The sequence below is a fragment of the Acanthisitta chloris genome, unplaced genomic scaffold (assembly GCF_000695815.1).
Source record: "Acanthisitta chloris isolate BGI_N310 unplaced genomic scaffold, ASM69581v1 scaffold2022, whole genome shotgun sequence".
Taxonomy (NCBI): domain Eukaryota; kingdom Metazoa; phylum Chordata; class Aves; order Passeriformes; family Acanthisittidae; genus Acanthisitta; species Acanthisitta chloris.
This window is the reverse complement of record NW_008661977.1, coordinates 39,992-56,155: the sequence shown is the minus strand read 5'-3', so window position 1 is coordinate 56,155 and position 16,164 is coordinate 39,992. Positions and strand designations below refer to the sequence as shown.

Below are 16,164 nucleotides of genomic sequence, written 5' to 3'. Positions count from 1 at the left end.
GAAATGATGATCTAGTCTTACTTGAAAAGCCAAAAAAATTATACAAACCAGTGTTAATAAGACTTCTCACAGTCAGAAATGGTGGCCCAGAATTGGAACGGTGCTGACTAATTATATTTTTCTGAGCTTTCTAAATCAGCAATCAGAATCTGCCTTCTTAAAAGAAAGCCTTGGGAAATGAAATAAATCCTTTCCATTTTTCATGCAAATCTATATTTACCCTTACTGTGAAAACAAGTTAATGCAAGAACATGTAAATGGGAAGCATAAAAATTCAGACAACAGTGTAAGTACAGTAAGTTAGAAAATATGTTACTGAATTAAAATCCTACTCTGTTAATCACTCAACAAAAGTCATACCTAAAAAAAATAGAAAACTTCATTTATCTTTTCATACTGTGCAAAAATATAAAAGACCACAAAAATACATTCTTTTAGAAAGAATCACTTAGCATATAGTTTAAAACAGTATAACGAATCTGGAATTTGCTCATCAAATACATGTAAGTGGTTACTTCATACTGATATTTGGCTTAATATTGGTAAGACACGTTATGTGATCTAATGATTGATACTTACTAACTATTGAAAGAACCACAACACTAAAGTCAAACAGGTTCCAGCCGCTTCTGAAGTAGTACTGCCTTAGGCCCAGTATCTTTATGACGCATTCCGCAGCAAACACCACCACAAAAAAATAGTTGATTTTATTCAGGGAAGGCTTGATGCTGTTCTCGTTATTTTCTGCCATCATAACAACCATATTTAGACAGATGAAAATCACAATGGTGATGTCAAATGCTTTGTGCGACACAATATCAAACAGCAGTCCTAGGAATGCATTCTGTGGAAAGAATGAGAAGAACTGCTTCATGCTAGTTCTAAGACCCAACCTGCATTCAAATATTAATCAGGAATTTGTGCTTAGAAAAAGAATTTAAGATAATATAAAGATAGCAATAAGCTACCAAAAGCAATTTTAGGCGATTTTGTTAAACCTTCAAAGAAAACACATAGTACTTGGCTAAGTATTTTCAGACATCATGTAAGCACGTTGGCTTAGAAAAAAAAATATACAGCAGGGAAACATTGTGATTGCTCTCTTAATAAAAATACTTATTGAAGCAGATATTTTAGGATAAGAAATTCTAATTAAAATGTCATAAGCAAGGAAAACTGAATAGTTACTATGTGAAGACAGGCCTGGAATTAAATTTAAGGGACTATAAGCACAAGATTATTTAAAAGCAAGTAACAGCCACGGGACATGTACTACTCTCTATTCATTCTCACCTGCAATAATCCAATCTAGCTGCAGAATCAACATCATGCAACTTAAGCAACCAAAATCATGTCAAGAATATATGAACTTTTATGAACAGGCTGTACATTTGAATAGGTGATAAATAGGCTGTAAATTTCCTTAATTAATAAACACAAAAAAGACTGTGCTAGATGGAATTTAAAAAAAAAAAAAAAAAAGAGAGAGTAAAAGTAAATACTACATTGAATGAGGAAGATAATAGAGTTTATAGTTAATGCAAACTTTATTTCCAGATGTCTGGCTACTGAGTTTGGTCATGATCGTTATATCTTCTGTCATATTCAGCTTAAGATGGTCTCACCGATGGTCTTGGGATGGGTTTTTGAGGCTTCTTGGACCCAAGTTTTTTTAGGGCATTATAGTACTTTTTCTGTTCCTCTGTCAAAAATAGATCCTTTCCACCTAAGTAAAGAGAAAGAACATTGCTGTTCAGCTGAAGTTTAAGCAGTCAGCTAAATAAAGACCAACAAATTCATCTACAAAAGAGTAAGTTACAGCTGTCATGAGTGGAATCTAAGAGAGAACAGAGACAAAATGTGTCTTCACCATTTTTCCTTTTCCCCTTGTTCTTTGAGAAGGTATACTGCAGAAAGCTGATCAGGGTTTGACCATTAAAGTCTAGTCTAGGCAATGTTCCCAAGTCAGTTCCCTCAAGTGACGGAGTTGAGTTCCCTCAATAGAGCCTTTCTGAATTTTTACAAACCTATTTCATGTTTTAAAAATGAGATAAGTTTCGTCAACAAGTAAAATATTTTATGTTTTTGGGAAAGGTAGAAATAGAAGCATATTGCTCAGGAAGCAAGTAAATGAAGGACGATGAATAAGCACTTTGGGACCAAGTTCTACAGGGGGTTCTTGACAATGAATTTCTTATTAGCATCTGCACCACCTGTATTAGGTAACAATGACTTTGAACTCAATATTCAGAAGCCACTCATCATAAAAGTATTGAGTGATCAGTATTTTGTACAACAAACACACAACAATGTTTGGTAGGGCATCTGCAATTTGAATCACTCTGGCAAGACCTCCAAAAATTCCATTTAACTTCACTCAATGAAAATCCCCAAGAAGCAGCAAAGAAATGAGAGAGAAAAAAACCAAAAGAGAAAAAAAGTCAATTACAGCACATACAATGAAAAGAAACAAGTGTTACATCCACATAAACTTCTAGCAAATGTTCAGGCTCATAAACTACTTAACCAGTGTAGTTTCTACCTATTGGAATTATTGTAATTGGGACTTAGTTATAAAAGGAAATTCTTACAGTGAATTTGCACTGTTGTTCTTCAATCCCTACATATCCTTTCTCTGCTCAAAGGCAGAAAGCAGGATAATTTCTTGTGGGCTTTATTGCTATCTCTCTCTACCAAGGGCAGTAATGCTGTGACACTTGGTGTATAAATCAGACTATGGAAATAATAAATGGTTTCTGCAGAGATTCTGTCTTCCAAATGCGAACCTGGAAATTGTAACCTCTTGTTGGGGTCTGCTTTAATGGCAATAATAAGCAAGACGCTTATTTGTTTTAAGACTTCCAAGTGGAGGAATTGACTCAATTTCCTCTGACATTCTGGGTACTTTAAGCCCCTAAATGAATTAGGAGTTAACTCAATTGACAAATAAGCTTGGCACAAAGAAACTGAAGTATACCAGGGAGGCATGACTGTTGCATCCCTTTGGTTATTGCATTTTCCATCCTAATATTTTGCTTTCCATTTCTTACTGAATAACAAGAGGAGAAAAGTGGAAGCAATCAGTGCTTCATGGGTTTTAAGCGACCTTTAAATTTTTGGACGGTCTCTTCCTGGGGTCATGGCTTGGATCCAATGCAGAATTTTTTTCAACTCCAGTAAATTAATCTGTAGGGTTAATTTATAGATGAGAGGCTTTTTAAAACTTAGCTAGTTTTCGAAGTTCTGATTAACAAGACCTTTTCAAGTTCCTTTACCAGGAAAGCAGAGGTTACTTCTCCCATGAACAGTTGTGTTTCTTGATTATTCTGATCACATTTGTTAGGTGTTTACTCTCAGCAAATAGTGTTATTCTGTTCTCTAAAGCAAATCTTCAAAGCAGAAAAGAATTCCACCCTCCTGTAGCAAAGCCTATGAAACTTTTTTTGGCTTCTCTTTTCTTGCATTATTTTTAATTCATCCAATCAAATAGTTACTTCAAAATGTTAGACATATAGATGTCAAAACAGCATCCACTTAATCAAATTAAGATTAAAGGAAACCCTGAGTTAGCTCATAGAGTACTTATCTTTTTCCTTTGTTGGTTAAAATTGCTGATAACCACTCCAATGAAAAGATTCAGCATGAAAAAAGATCCAAAAATAATGAAAACCACGAAGTATATATACATGGGTAAGCATGCTTCAAACGTCGGCTGTTCATCGATCTGTTAAAAAAAAATCAAACCAGAAAAATAATATTGGTAAAAATGAGATAATCACAGCTTTATCATTTCCAATTTATAATAACAGATCGTTTTAGTGTCATGAGGGATAAATTATTTCTACACATATAAACTTATATCTAGATGTACAAGTAGAACAACTGTCATGTTCTTTCTTAAGTTTGCAAAGATAATGATGAAGCTATGACAAAGCTATATAGCCATATCCAGCTCTAGCAAATTTTTGAGTAATAAATAGACAGTTCCAATCAGAAGGGCTCCTGCAAATGACTGAATTAGAAAAACAATTCAAGAGTAACATAATGGTGAAATGCCATCCTCTTGAATGTAGTTTTAAAACCCCATGTCCCTAGGGAAGAAAACCTGCAGAAAGAACTGCTAAAGCTGCAGCCGTATGCTGGTTTGGGCTGAAACTAGCAACTTTCTTCAAAGTGGCTAGTATGGGGCTATGCTTAGGATTTGTGCAGAATACAGAGTTGATAATGCAGAGATGTTTTTGTTATTGCTGAGCAGAGCTTACACAGAGCCAAGGCCTTTACTGCTTTCCGTACTGCCACGCTGGCAAGGAAGTTGGGGATGCATGGGAGATTGGGAGGAGACACAGCTGGGACAGGTGACCCAAACTGACCAAAGGGATATTCCATACCATAGGACATCATGATCAGTATATAAAGTGAGAGGAAGAATGAGGAAGGTGGGACACCTGGAGTGATGGCATTTGTTTTCCCAAGGAACTGTTATGTGTGATGGGGCCCTGCTCTCCTGGAGATGTCTGAACACCTCCTGCCCATGGGAAGCAGTGAATTAATTCCTTGTTTTGCTTTGCTTGTGTGTGCAGCCTTTGCTTTCTCTATTAAACCATCTTTATCTCAACCCATGAGCTTTTCTAGCTTTTACCCTTCTGATTCTCTCCCCCATCCCGTTGGTGGGGGAGTATGTGAGCGGCTGCGTGGTTCTTGGCTGCTAGCCTGGGTTAAACCACAACAAGGCATTTCAATTCCACTGTACATGCTTATAAAGAAAGATTTGCTTCACAAGCACAGTCCCTCCAAGACCTTCTGTATTCTGTTTCCAACACAGACTTGTACAAAACTTTCAACATCTTGCCCTCTGCATTCTTGATACAGCAGGTTTTTGTGTGGGGTCACTCTATTATGACCACTTTCTTTTGTGTAAATTCCAGACATTTGGTATTCCACAGATTATTGTTTCACTGTGTAGCTTGATGCATTTATCCAATTCTATTTTTGACTTGGTATTGCAAGCAAAGTTGAAAAAATGAATTGTAGGGATAGTGAAGGGAAGAAGAAAAGGGAAAAGAACCAAAATTTCATCTTGGTGACGTACCCCACGTGAATCCACTGCTGCATACATAATGTCCATCCAACCTTTAAAAGTCGCCTGAAAAAAATGTATTAGTAAGTTTATTATCACTAGGGAAAAAAATTAGGTATAGCTAATATAAATGTGTTACTAGTTGTGGAAATGTGAGTATTGTGCTATAAAAAAGGCATTCATCGTTTCTAAAGATCTGCTTGGAAGTATAATTCACTGGAGCTTAGTAAAGAGAAAAGGAAATAATTGCTGAAAAGAAATAAAGTCATGAATTCTGTGAGATGTGCTTTAGTGTTACCTCTTCTTAAATTGAAATTTTTGTGGAAAAAAAATTAAAAGCAGTAGAAATTTTATCTGAACTAACAAATCTAACCTAAAAGGATAAAATGAATTTCTAAGAAAACAGCAGATGTTTCCTTCCTGCAATTTTTAGCAACTCTGCAGAAGCATCCAACACTTTGGAGGATACAGGGCAAAGAACTTCATCTAGAAAAGATACAGGGATAGCAGCCACTTTAAAAAATGCCATTCTCTCCTTTGTTGTGGTATTATGGAGCTCAATAAATTAGTATCCCAGTATTTCATGACTTCTACGATAAAAGAAAATATAGGGATATAAAGAAACTCTGCCATGATTTTTCTTTCTCTCTGAACTAACGTTTACTAGAGGAAATGAGAATAACTTTAAATCCAGTAACGCAGAGACTGTTTCAGGCTTAGTATGTCAATCAAAAATGTAAAAAAAAATTCAAACAAAACTGAAAAGTCATGAAACAGTTCTTGATTTTAACACAAAGTTGCCTATGCTAAAGTGCTTTTTTAGGAGGAACTGAGCAGTTTACAGATAAGAAAAATATATATGGAAGCTAAAAAAGTCCCAAATCTCAGTGAGAGAAACAGAAGCATAGTGGTGTTGCATGGTTGGGCCACTCAACTCATTTCCTTGAAGAAAACAAAAGTAAACATGTTTTAATAGAACTCACCACTTGGAGAAGAGCCAAGTATCCCATCCCAACATTATCAAAGTTTACAATGTTATTTGTCCATTTTCCACCATGGAAAGTACAATCACTTTTGTTGCTAATATTGACATTTTTGTCCTCTAATATGCATTTTGAAAATCTTTTTCCAAGCCATTTTACTCCTACAATGTTAAACAGGAGCCAAAAGACAACACAGACGAGCAGAACGTTGATGATTGAGGGGATAGCTCCGAAGAGTGCATTCACAACAACCTTAATGAAATGAATGAAAAGAATTAATTATTCACATTCACTAGATCACCTTTCCCACAAAACCGCTGATCTTTTTCTTCTTCTGTATCTATTGAAGCTTCTGATCCATACAAAAACTAATAAATGACAAAGGTACAGCCAGCCCTCAGCCCAAATTCAAGCTTCTTTTAACATATAATTCTATGGTATCTGTCTTGGATTTTTCAGGAAGGAAGTAAAACAGATGGCAACTAGAACTATCCTTGGGTAAAAGAAATACATAACATGAGTCTGTAGTAGCTCAGGGATCTAAGAATCAGATGTCACAAAATGGGTTGTGTGATCTGCATTTACTACGCTATCATAAAAAACCCTCTCCTTCAACTTGGAGGGTTTTGTAAGAGAACATTTGTACCTTTAACCTCCTCTTCTCCAAACAGAATAAGCTCTGCCTAAGCAATTAGGCAGTACTGGTCCAAGGAATGACCTCTGAGACACTAGCAAGCAGCTGCCAGCTGAACTTCATCCTGATGGTCTCTGCACATTGAACCTGGCAGTTCAGCCAATTTTCTGCCCAGCTCATAGTTCACCTATCCAAATTAGGTATAACCAATACCTGAGACAATGGATGGCTCTTCCCTCCCTCATCCATCTCATCATAGGACAAAAATCAGGTTCAAAAGGCAAAAATTGCCCTTCCTAAATTCACTCTGGCTGTTTCTAACTGATTTCTTCTTGCCCTTCATGGATTCCAGTAGGATCTGCTCCATGTCAAACTCAGGGCCTGAAGTCAGTGTCTCATCACATTCTGTGAGCTAACATAGGTCAGATGATTTGTATTACACATTTTTTTACTTCTTTCCACTGACTTTAAAGATTCCACATCCCTTGGAGGAGCTTTTAAAATTGAGTTAAAAGAAGCCCCTCTGCTATTAAGAAAATTCCATCCTATTTAACTTTTAAGGATTATCTTTCAGATCTACACTGGAAAATCCAAAATATGGCACATGGGCCTGTCTAGTTACCTGTCAAGATGAATTGATACAAGCATAGCAATCTGAAGAAGGGGAATTATGAAAAGGAGTTAGAGAAGTGAATAGTTTCCACTGAAGCAATGATCTAATGAATCCATTTTCCCAGTTCCCAAACTCTTGCCTCAGGCAATGAGAAATAAATTAAGAAAGGATTGTGGCCACTACATCTATTATGCCATGAAGACTGATAAGATACAATATTCACAGTACACATTTCTGCTTTGGTTTACAGTTTTTCTGTTTATATACATATAGTTTCTTTTCTACTGACAAGTAATTAAAACCATTCCTAATATTTCAAGCATATTCACTTTTTTTCAGAAGAATTTTCCAAAGACACTGGATTAAATTCTTCCATGTCTGAAATAGACCAAAGAAAAATTCAAGTCTGGAAGAATTTTTCAGAAAAATACAAGTCTAAAAGAATTCTTGTTCAGTTTGTTCTGCAAATTGCATTGAAACTAGAAACAGTATTCACATTACTATATGTAATAATTCCTTGTGGTAGCACATAGTAATTCAATGTCCTTATTTCATTTGTATTGATAAATTTCTGTTGAAGTGTAATGTATTATTTCAAAATAACAGCCAGAAGATCTAAGTAGGCAATCTGAACCAGCTTAATGTCATCAAGTCCCAAAATAGAGATTCAAGTTGCAATTTTCACAAAAAAACTTCAAATGCAGCTATTGCAAAATATACACACGGACCCCCAACCCCCTTACCTTTATCCCCTCAAATCTTGACAGAGCTCGTAGAGGCCTCAATGCTCTCAAAGTCCTTAGAGATTTCAGGCTACTCCCAGAGGAACAAGGTGATGACTCTTCAGAAGCATTATTTTGTCCCCAGGAAGCAAATGACAGCTGTGTTCATTGAATTGGAACTGGGATTATTAAATGGTATGCAAAATTTATTTTATTTGTGTTAGTAGACAATCCTAACCGGAATGCTACAATATCTTTGACCAGTAATTCAAATTAAGAAAATACACATTCAAAGTTATCATAATATAATTTTACTTCATTCTTTTCTAATACATGGAAGAAAGTGGAATTCCTTAATTCTAATTTGAATTTATTTTCCTTTTTTTTTTTCCAAAACCAGTGAATATTTTTTTTGAATGCTAATGCAACAACCAAATTGGTAACTATGGTAGTTTCATACACTATTAGACTAGAAAGGATTATTCAAATAAAATATTCCCATTTTCTACACAGTTATTCTCTTCAGTGTATAAGGTAATTTGTTATCATATGGAAACAAAAATTATTTTTAATAATGCATCCACTCTTCACTTTAAACTTTTCTAAGGGAAAATGAAATGAAAACATCAGAAAATTATGTATTAATTAATAATTAGAGGGTTTTTCCACCATTCATGATTTCTCTTTTCCTTCCTAGTTCCTCCAGCATTTGCTGTCTCATTGTCCAGCAATTAGATATTTTCAAGCTTTTCCACTGTTTTGGGCAGCACTGCTTTTAAGATGTGAAAACTACAATTGCTAAAGTCATGCTATATGTTCTTTATAAATGGTCATAATCCTAGATTTTTCTCTTGAAATTTCTTAGCCCTTCACAATTACCAAAGCTGACTATCCTGAGGCTATCAAACAGCTACTTTGATATTACCAGAACTCAGTTGTTTGGATGTCCTGCTCTAAAATATTTAACTTTGGGACCTGCCCAGTGCTGAGTACTGTGTCCAGTTCTAGGCCTCTCACTACAGGAAAGACACTGAGATGATTAAGCCAATCCAGAGAAGGGCAACAAAGCTGGTAAAGGGTCTGGAGGGTAAGTCCTATGAGGAGTGGCTGAGGGAGCTGGAGATATTTAGCCTGAAGAAGAGGAGTCACCATTCCTACATGTGAAAAGGAAGGACTGGACAAGGCACTAGAGCCATGGTGTAATTGACATGGTAGTGTTAGGTCATAAGCTGGACTCGATGATCTCAGAGGTCTTTTCCAACCTAATTGATTCTGTGATTCTGTATTGTAGACAAGCAAATAGATGTAATTTCTACACATAAGATTATAGTTATTAACATTGAACTCATAATAAATATATATGTATTGAACAGTGCACTTATCTCACTATTGGTGATTTCAGCATTTTTCTTTATAGCTGTGCAAGGATTGCTGGGATTTCCTTTTTGCAAAGCAAAAGATACTTTACTATTTCTTTAACTCTCTGGTAAATGATTTTTCCAACTTTTCAACTCCCTTTACCATATAAATTTATTCTCCTTCAAGGAAGCAACTCCACCTTTTTTTTTGTTTCTAAATGCCAGAATCACGGAATCATATAATGGTTTCTGTTGGAAGGGACCTTAAAGATCATCTAGTTCAGAGTTCCCAGTAGGTTCACATTTTTCTATTGTCTTCATTAATATATTTTAGTTTATTTATCATCGCTAATTGAACACACTCTCTCTACACTTGATAAGTGTTTTAGAGCCATCACAGTCCTCAGTGATGGTGATACCTAATAAAATTTTCTTAAGAAACTTCTGGCTATTGCTGACAATTTCCATTTAAATTTGCCCTAAAGTCTCTTTGGATTGCAGGTTTTTCAGCTTTTGGAAACTGTTTTTTACACTTGTATTTATTAATAATCACAATTTAAATGTAATTCTCTAGATAGAAAATATCAAAAACCAAAATGTATGACAAGCTGAATATAATACTTACACATACAATGGCAAAGTCAAGCAAACACCAGGAATTTGTGAAATAACTGTGCAAACCATAAGCTACCCATTTCAGAAGCATCTCCATAAAAAAGACGTAGGTAAATATTTTATCAGCATATTCTAGGATAATTTTCACTTTTTTTCTCTTCTGCAGGTGAATATCTTCAAATGCCTGGAATTTCAGAATTCATTTTTAAAACAGATCATTACTTTTAAGAAAAATTAGTTTTAAATTACTCAAGAATACACAGTTTGGCTTATTGTAACCATTTCATATTAAATTATGGGCACCACCACTTAGATTTATACTTGGAAATGAAAACTAAAATTGTAAAATAAGTACAATCTCATTTTCAGGTTGGTCAAAATATCACATACTTTCAGTTGTTTATGCTCAACACCTCTTCACAAAAAGTCTGATGAGGATGAATTGTGGCTACCAAAAATGTTGGCTTCTCAAGTTAGCTGAAAATTTTGAAGGCTTCGGTCTAAAATTCTTCACAATAAAGCTTGAGTTAAACACAGTAACCACTGTCTTTCAGACCCAGACTCCAAGTGAGTCATCTTTAGTCAGCCTGAAGAGTTGTAATACAGAAACCAAAAAAGAGATGACAAACACCTTATCAGGATGGAGTTTCACATTATTTCACCTAAACCTTGACCTTGAGGGTTTACTGTTGTTTGCATCAGTGTTTTCTCATGTTTAAGGTATTTGCTGCATTGCTAATTTATTTTAAATTTTTGAGATTGACAATCTATTCCTTTTAACACCTTCCATTATTTCCTCACTGAGCCTCCAGCAATGTCTTTATTCTTCCTTTCATCCACTTCTCCCTTACCTTATAGCCTTATCTCCACTTCATTTATATATTATAGCAGACCTGATTTGCTCTCCTGTACTTATGACATGCCAAACCCAGTGTAAAAGGCTACCAGTAAGGGGGAGCAGGAGCATAACAAGGTGTTTAGGTCAACTGAGACCTGAAACCATAAAATCACGTGTTTCCATTTCATATTCCCACTGAAAACACACAGGGCAGAGATGCTCCTATGTATAGTTATCAACGACCTGGTAAAACTTATACAATCCTGCTCTGCAGTGTGAGAAAATTTTGATACTGCTTCTGGAGCTAAGGAATCTTTCAATTGTGCTACAATTAGGAGAAATGTCTGCATAGCAGAGCTGTCACTGTCCATGAGACTGTTAACTTGAGTGTGGGCAATTGAGAACTGGCATTCATGTACATAAAACTATATACCATTTCTGACCTTTTGTCTGAGCAAATTTGATAATTAGTGTTGTCTTTTTCACTGTTAAACCTTGGCTACCCTGATCTCCATCTACTAGACAAAAGTGTTCATTAACAGTGATGCTTTTTCAGAGTTCTAACTACTTTTTTTCCTAACTTTTCTAAGTTTCTAACTACGCTTAATTGCTACTGCTTAAAAAAGTTAGAAGCCACTTAAGTTTCTAACTACTCTCCCTTTGCTTTGAGCACTGAGCACTCACTATGTGCTTTTCTGTGCCTCTTCCTATCATCACTATCTCATTTAATTTCCTTTCAAGCCCTGGATGTGTGTGATGGTATGGGGTCCCTTCATTCTACCTGGTTCAGAAAATTCCATAACAACAAACAACTTAATAAACAAAAAATGGACAAGTCCATTTTTGCACGAGGACAACAGAATCTTTGAAATGTGAAAGTTCTCAACACCACAAAACATCTTTGATGAAAAGAAATTGAGATTGTTTTGTTATTTTGCATCTGGGTGCCAATAAGCTTTGTGTTCAATTTAGTCAGATCCTGTAGTACATTAAGCAATAAATGGGTTTCCTTCCTTACTTCAGTTTGGTTTCACATGAATACAGAGGAGCCCTCACAGGAATCCCAGGGAGCTCCCTTGGAGATTTTGCCACAGGAATCTTAGAGCAGACAGTTCAAATCTATGGTTCAGTGAACAGCCTGAACTTAAGGTACACAGAACAGACTTAACTTGGAAAATTCTGACATCTACCATATAGATCACTTTTGGACTATTGGTTATGTTCCTTATGCATTATGTAACATTTATTTAACAAATTACTTTCAGTAGTTTTATTGAATATGCTTCCAAATACAATAAATCTTCCCTTATTCTTAAGAAGAAATGGATATAATCAGAGCAGCAATGAAACATTACCTCACCTACCAGTTTATGGCCATCTCCACTTTTAGATTCTGATTATAATGTTTGGATGATTTTGAATTTACATTTTTACTAAGCCGTTAGTTTGCTTTACAAATTTAGAAGTGCTATTGTTTTTTAAGCTTTCCTAAGTAAAGGTTTAGCCTTGTAATTAACACACAAGTGTGTGATCCCATATATTTTACCACTTATACCTAAACATCTTACCCAAGTAGGGGAAAGCCTTATAAATTCTAAGGGATACATTTATTATACTCCTGTTTCTCCCTGGGGAAAGGAATGCTGAGCAGAAGAAATCAAATAAACACTATTTATTTCCTTTACTGAAAAAAAACAATTCAAAATTTGAGAAATTAAATGAAATTTACCAGTGCTGCACTGCTCAATATTATCATAAAAATCACAAAATATTCAAACCCGCTATGGTTAACAATTCTGTAGCAGTTTTTTCTGAAATTCCACCAGATTCTTCCTGGAGACTTAGTGATATCCACTGTACAACATGGGAACCATTTAACACAGCCTGAAAAGTGAAAGAACAGCATATTTGTTCCATGGAAAATGTTGAGACATGGAATCTAAAAAGTATAAGACATCTTAAAAAGACCTTCTACAGACTATACAAAGATTGTGCTAATTACCTATGAGGTGATGTTGTGGATGAAATTATCTAAATCTAAAGAAAAGTCAAAATTTATATGCAAAAATAATCTCTTTTAATAGAGCAACACATACATGGAATAAAGAGAGAAGCTTTTGTGCTCTTCTGCAGAAGGGCTTGTGAGCACAAAGAAGTGCCTTTACTTCTATCTAAAAAGTGTTCATTTTCTGCATTTATTCTTTTTTGTTTTGAAAAGCAATACTGCCTTACTAGTGGTTTAGTAAATTATTATTTTTACCGATTATTTCACATTACTGCACGGCACAGACATTACAACTAGACTCCATGTTCACTGTTCTGTACCAGAAATATGATTCATTTATCTGTAAAGGCAGCAGGTTTGAACTGTGAGAGTCAGTGGAGTTCGAGGAGATGTTCAGGTAACCAAAGGTAGAGGTCCACCCTGGGATGATCAGGCAAACAAGTTTCTGCTAATTTGGACATGTTCTAAACTGGTATTATTGAACACTGGTTCATTTGGCATTAGTGCAATACACAAAAGATTCTTACTTTCTGAAAAACAGTTCTTAGGCAGATGTGAGTTTTCAGGCTGGGAAAACATCTCCAGAAGAACAACTGGATCTGCAGTGCTGGCTACAGAACAGCGACGTTTCTGCACAGGAGAAGGAGAAAGAAGAGAATTTATTTGCTTTTCATTAATAAGGTCACCATACATAAAATATATGAAACTAATCAACCCCCTAACCCACCTTCCCAAAAGAAATCTGCAGTGTATAAATTATCTTAATGCTGCTGAACTACCAAAATAAAATTACAACTAACAAGACAGAAAAAGCCAATCCCTACTCTTTATTTCCATGGCTTTAATTTAAGAAGTTTCTTAGTTTCTTCTAGTCATCTACACTAGACTTGCAGGAAGGGAAATGTTTAGAAAAGATTTATGAAAGATTAGCTACAGTTTCAGGGAAAATTCTGATCTCTTCACGCAAATCCAATCCTCTTCACTTTCAGAGATGCAACCTATGTCTCAAAAGCCTTGAAAATCAAAAAGACCATACATACATTTCTTTCCTGCTTGGAAGGAAATGCACATATGGTCTATGCACCTCAAAGAGCTGTGGTTATAGGTAGGTAACCTACACACCTATAAAACTAAAGACAATAAGAAAAGCAAGTATAAAGAAAAAGGAATGAAGAAATTTCTCAGCTGTAACGCGTAAGTGCCCTGTATGGAAAGGGTAGGCATGAGGATAGGGATAAGAGTGAGAAGCCAGAAGAAGGGAGAACTAAGCTAAGTTTCTATATCAGAGAAGTCTGGTTGTCTTGGGAACAATTGCTAGAGAACAAATTCTTTCATCTAAGGCTGGCAGCAAACAGAATTATTAATAAAAATGAATAGCATGGATCCAATAAGTAAGTGCGTTTCTTGGTTAATTTCTGTTTACTTAATTTGTACAAAAGAATAAGAGAATAAAGAAAATTTTTTTTACAAAGAGACTAAAGAAGTGAAAGGTAAAGAGATAAGACAAAGAGAGATAGGAGAAAAAACAAGAGAATAAAAGAGTAAGAATAACAATAAGAATAAAAATAAGAATAAGAATAGGAGACAAACCTCCATGCTATTATTGCCCTTAGATATATGTGTCATCTTCACACGGATTATACTTGCTACTCTTTGGAAAATCCCATCCTGTCCTGTTATTGCTGAATGAGAGAACCTCTGTTACAATTTTAACCTCTAGCATATTCCACAAGATGATAAAAGTTACAATTACCTCTTTTTGTTCTTTTTTTTTGTGTGTTACTGTGTAAACATTTACAGTTTCAGGAGTCCCAGAAATCTGATTGAAGCTGCTTGAATGCCGGAACGGTTCTCTATGCCTTAATCTATCTCCCTGCATGAAATAATGCAAAATCATTGATTTTCAATTTTTTTTCTTCCTGACACTCATTCTTAAACAACAAAATTCTTTAACAGAATCTGAAGCATCCACAAAAGTTTATAATCATATAATCACAGAATGGTTTGCATTGGAAAGGACCTTAAAGATAATCTAGTTCCAACCCCCGTGCCATGGGCAAGGACACCTTCCACTAGCATGTTTATATTTTCATTGATAATTAAGTGATACCTCTAAAATGCTTGTAAAATAATGGTTTCTTCCTCAATTTCAAATACTATGGTCCTGTGGTTTTACTGTGGAAATGCATCATTCCTCAAGATCTGCCTTTAGCCCACTGATGGATTCCTATATTCAATTAACCTCTGCAGGTGGACCCCAACAGCCTCATGCTTCCACTTACAGGCAGAAGACCTGAGTGATCCCAATCAGTTCTCAATCCATTTGCCAACACAAATTCCAAGCAATACCAGATTCCACTGCATCAGGGAATGAATTCCTGTCATCAAGTGCTTATGGACAACATTATTTCAAATAGCCACAGGTGATTCCAAGGTCATCAGGCATTTTTGCTTCTTTGAGAACTTGTCCAAAGATATTCAAATGAAGATGCCTCCTATTATGACCAAAACTATAGAAAATGGATCCTTGCAGTCCACCTAAACACTGACCATGTTCTAATCCGTTCAGAAATGGTACCTGCTTTTGACATTCCTGCCATGGCATAATACAAGGTAACTGCACTTTGAGCCCAAATGCCTGTTCTGAAAGATTTAAAATATGGTATTATCACAATCACAACACAAGTGACACTCATAGAACAGAATCTTGAACAAGCTAAGCTAGATACAGTAAAGTCATCACATCCTGAAGTTCCACCCGACCTTGCTGCTCACACATTTGGATGTAGTTTTCAGATGAGCTATGCCCCACGTTGCCACATGCTTACACCATCAATTTTATCTATTTATAAAAACCTACAGTTGCAACATCTCAGGAAAAATCATTCCTACTCGAATGTGGCAGCTGCAGAAATAAGCAGAAATGAGTAAAAATACTTAAAATCATAAGCTACCTTTCTGTAAGAGGCTTTCCATCTTGCTTTACGTGAAGAACCTGCAAACCAGCTCATTATTCTGTTGCATCAGCCAGGTTCTATTGGTACTTCCTACAGGTCTGAAAAAGGGCAATTTTTTTTTGGTTCACCCTCTGACAAAAGGTTCCAGGGAAGTTATGTTGAAGTCTGCTGCTTCTTATCCCTACTGCCTGTGAATAAGGCATGTTCTGAAAGAAATCACTGTGAGGTCTTTGTGTGCTGAGCTGAGCTGAAATTACTACTGGATGGTTCATACACAACAGTCGACGGGCTGAAAGGTATCACCATTACCTTCCATAGGCAAAAATATTTATGTAGGCATAAGAATCTCAGAGGATGACCCA

The 16,164-nt window shown here is 35.7% G+C and overlaps 1 protein-coding gene across 1 annotated transcript in view; it reads right to left on the bottom strand.

Annotated features, from left to right (window-relative positions):
• The window catches only part of LOC103798156 (sodium channel protein type 5 subunit alpha-like), a 41,768-nt gene that overhangs the window by 1,899 nt on the left and 23,705 nt on the right, over positions 1 to 16,164 (bottom strand). The window contains 11 exon segments of the mRNA XM_009070403.1: positions 580 to 844; positions 1,626 to 1,726; positions 3,583 to 3,724; positions 5,090 to 5,143; positions 6,061 to 6,312; positions 8,051 to 8,120; positions 9,005 to 9,033; positions 9,980 to 10,186; positions 12,570 to 12,724; positions 13,373 to 13,475; positions 14,599 to 14,718. Of these exon segments, the coding sequence (XP_009068651.1) occupies positions 580 to 844; positions 1,626 to 1,726; positions 3,583 to 3,724; positions 5,090 to 5,143; positions 6,061 to 6,312; positions 8,051 to 8,120; positions 9,005 to 9,033; positions 9,980 to 10,186; positions 12,570 to 12,724; positions 13,373 to 13,475; positions 14,599 to 14,718 (1,498 nt within the window).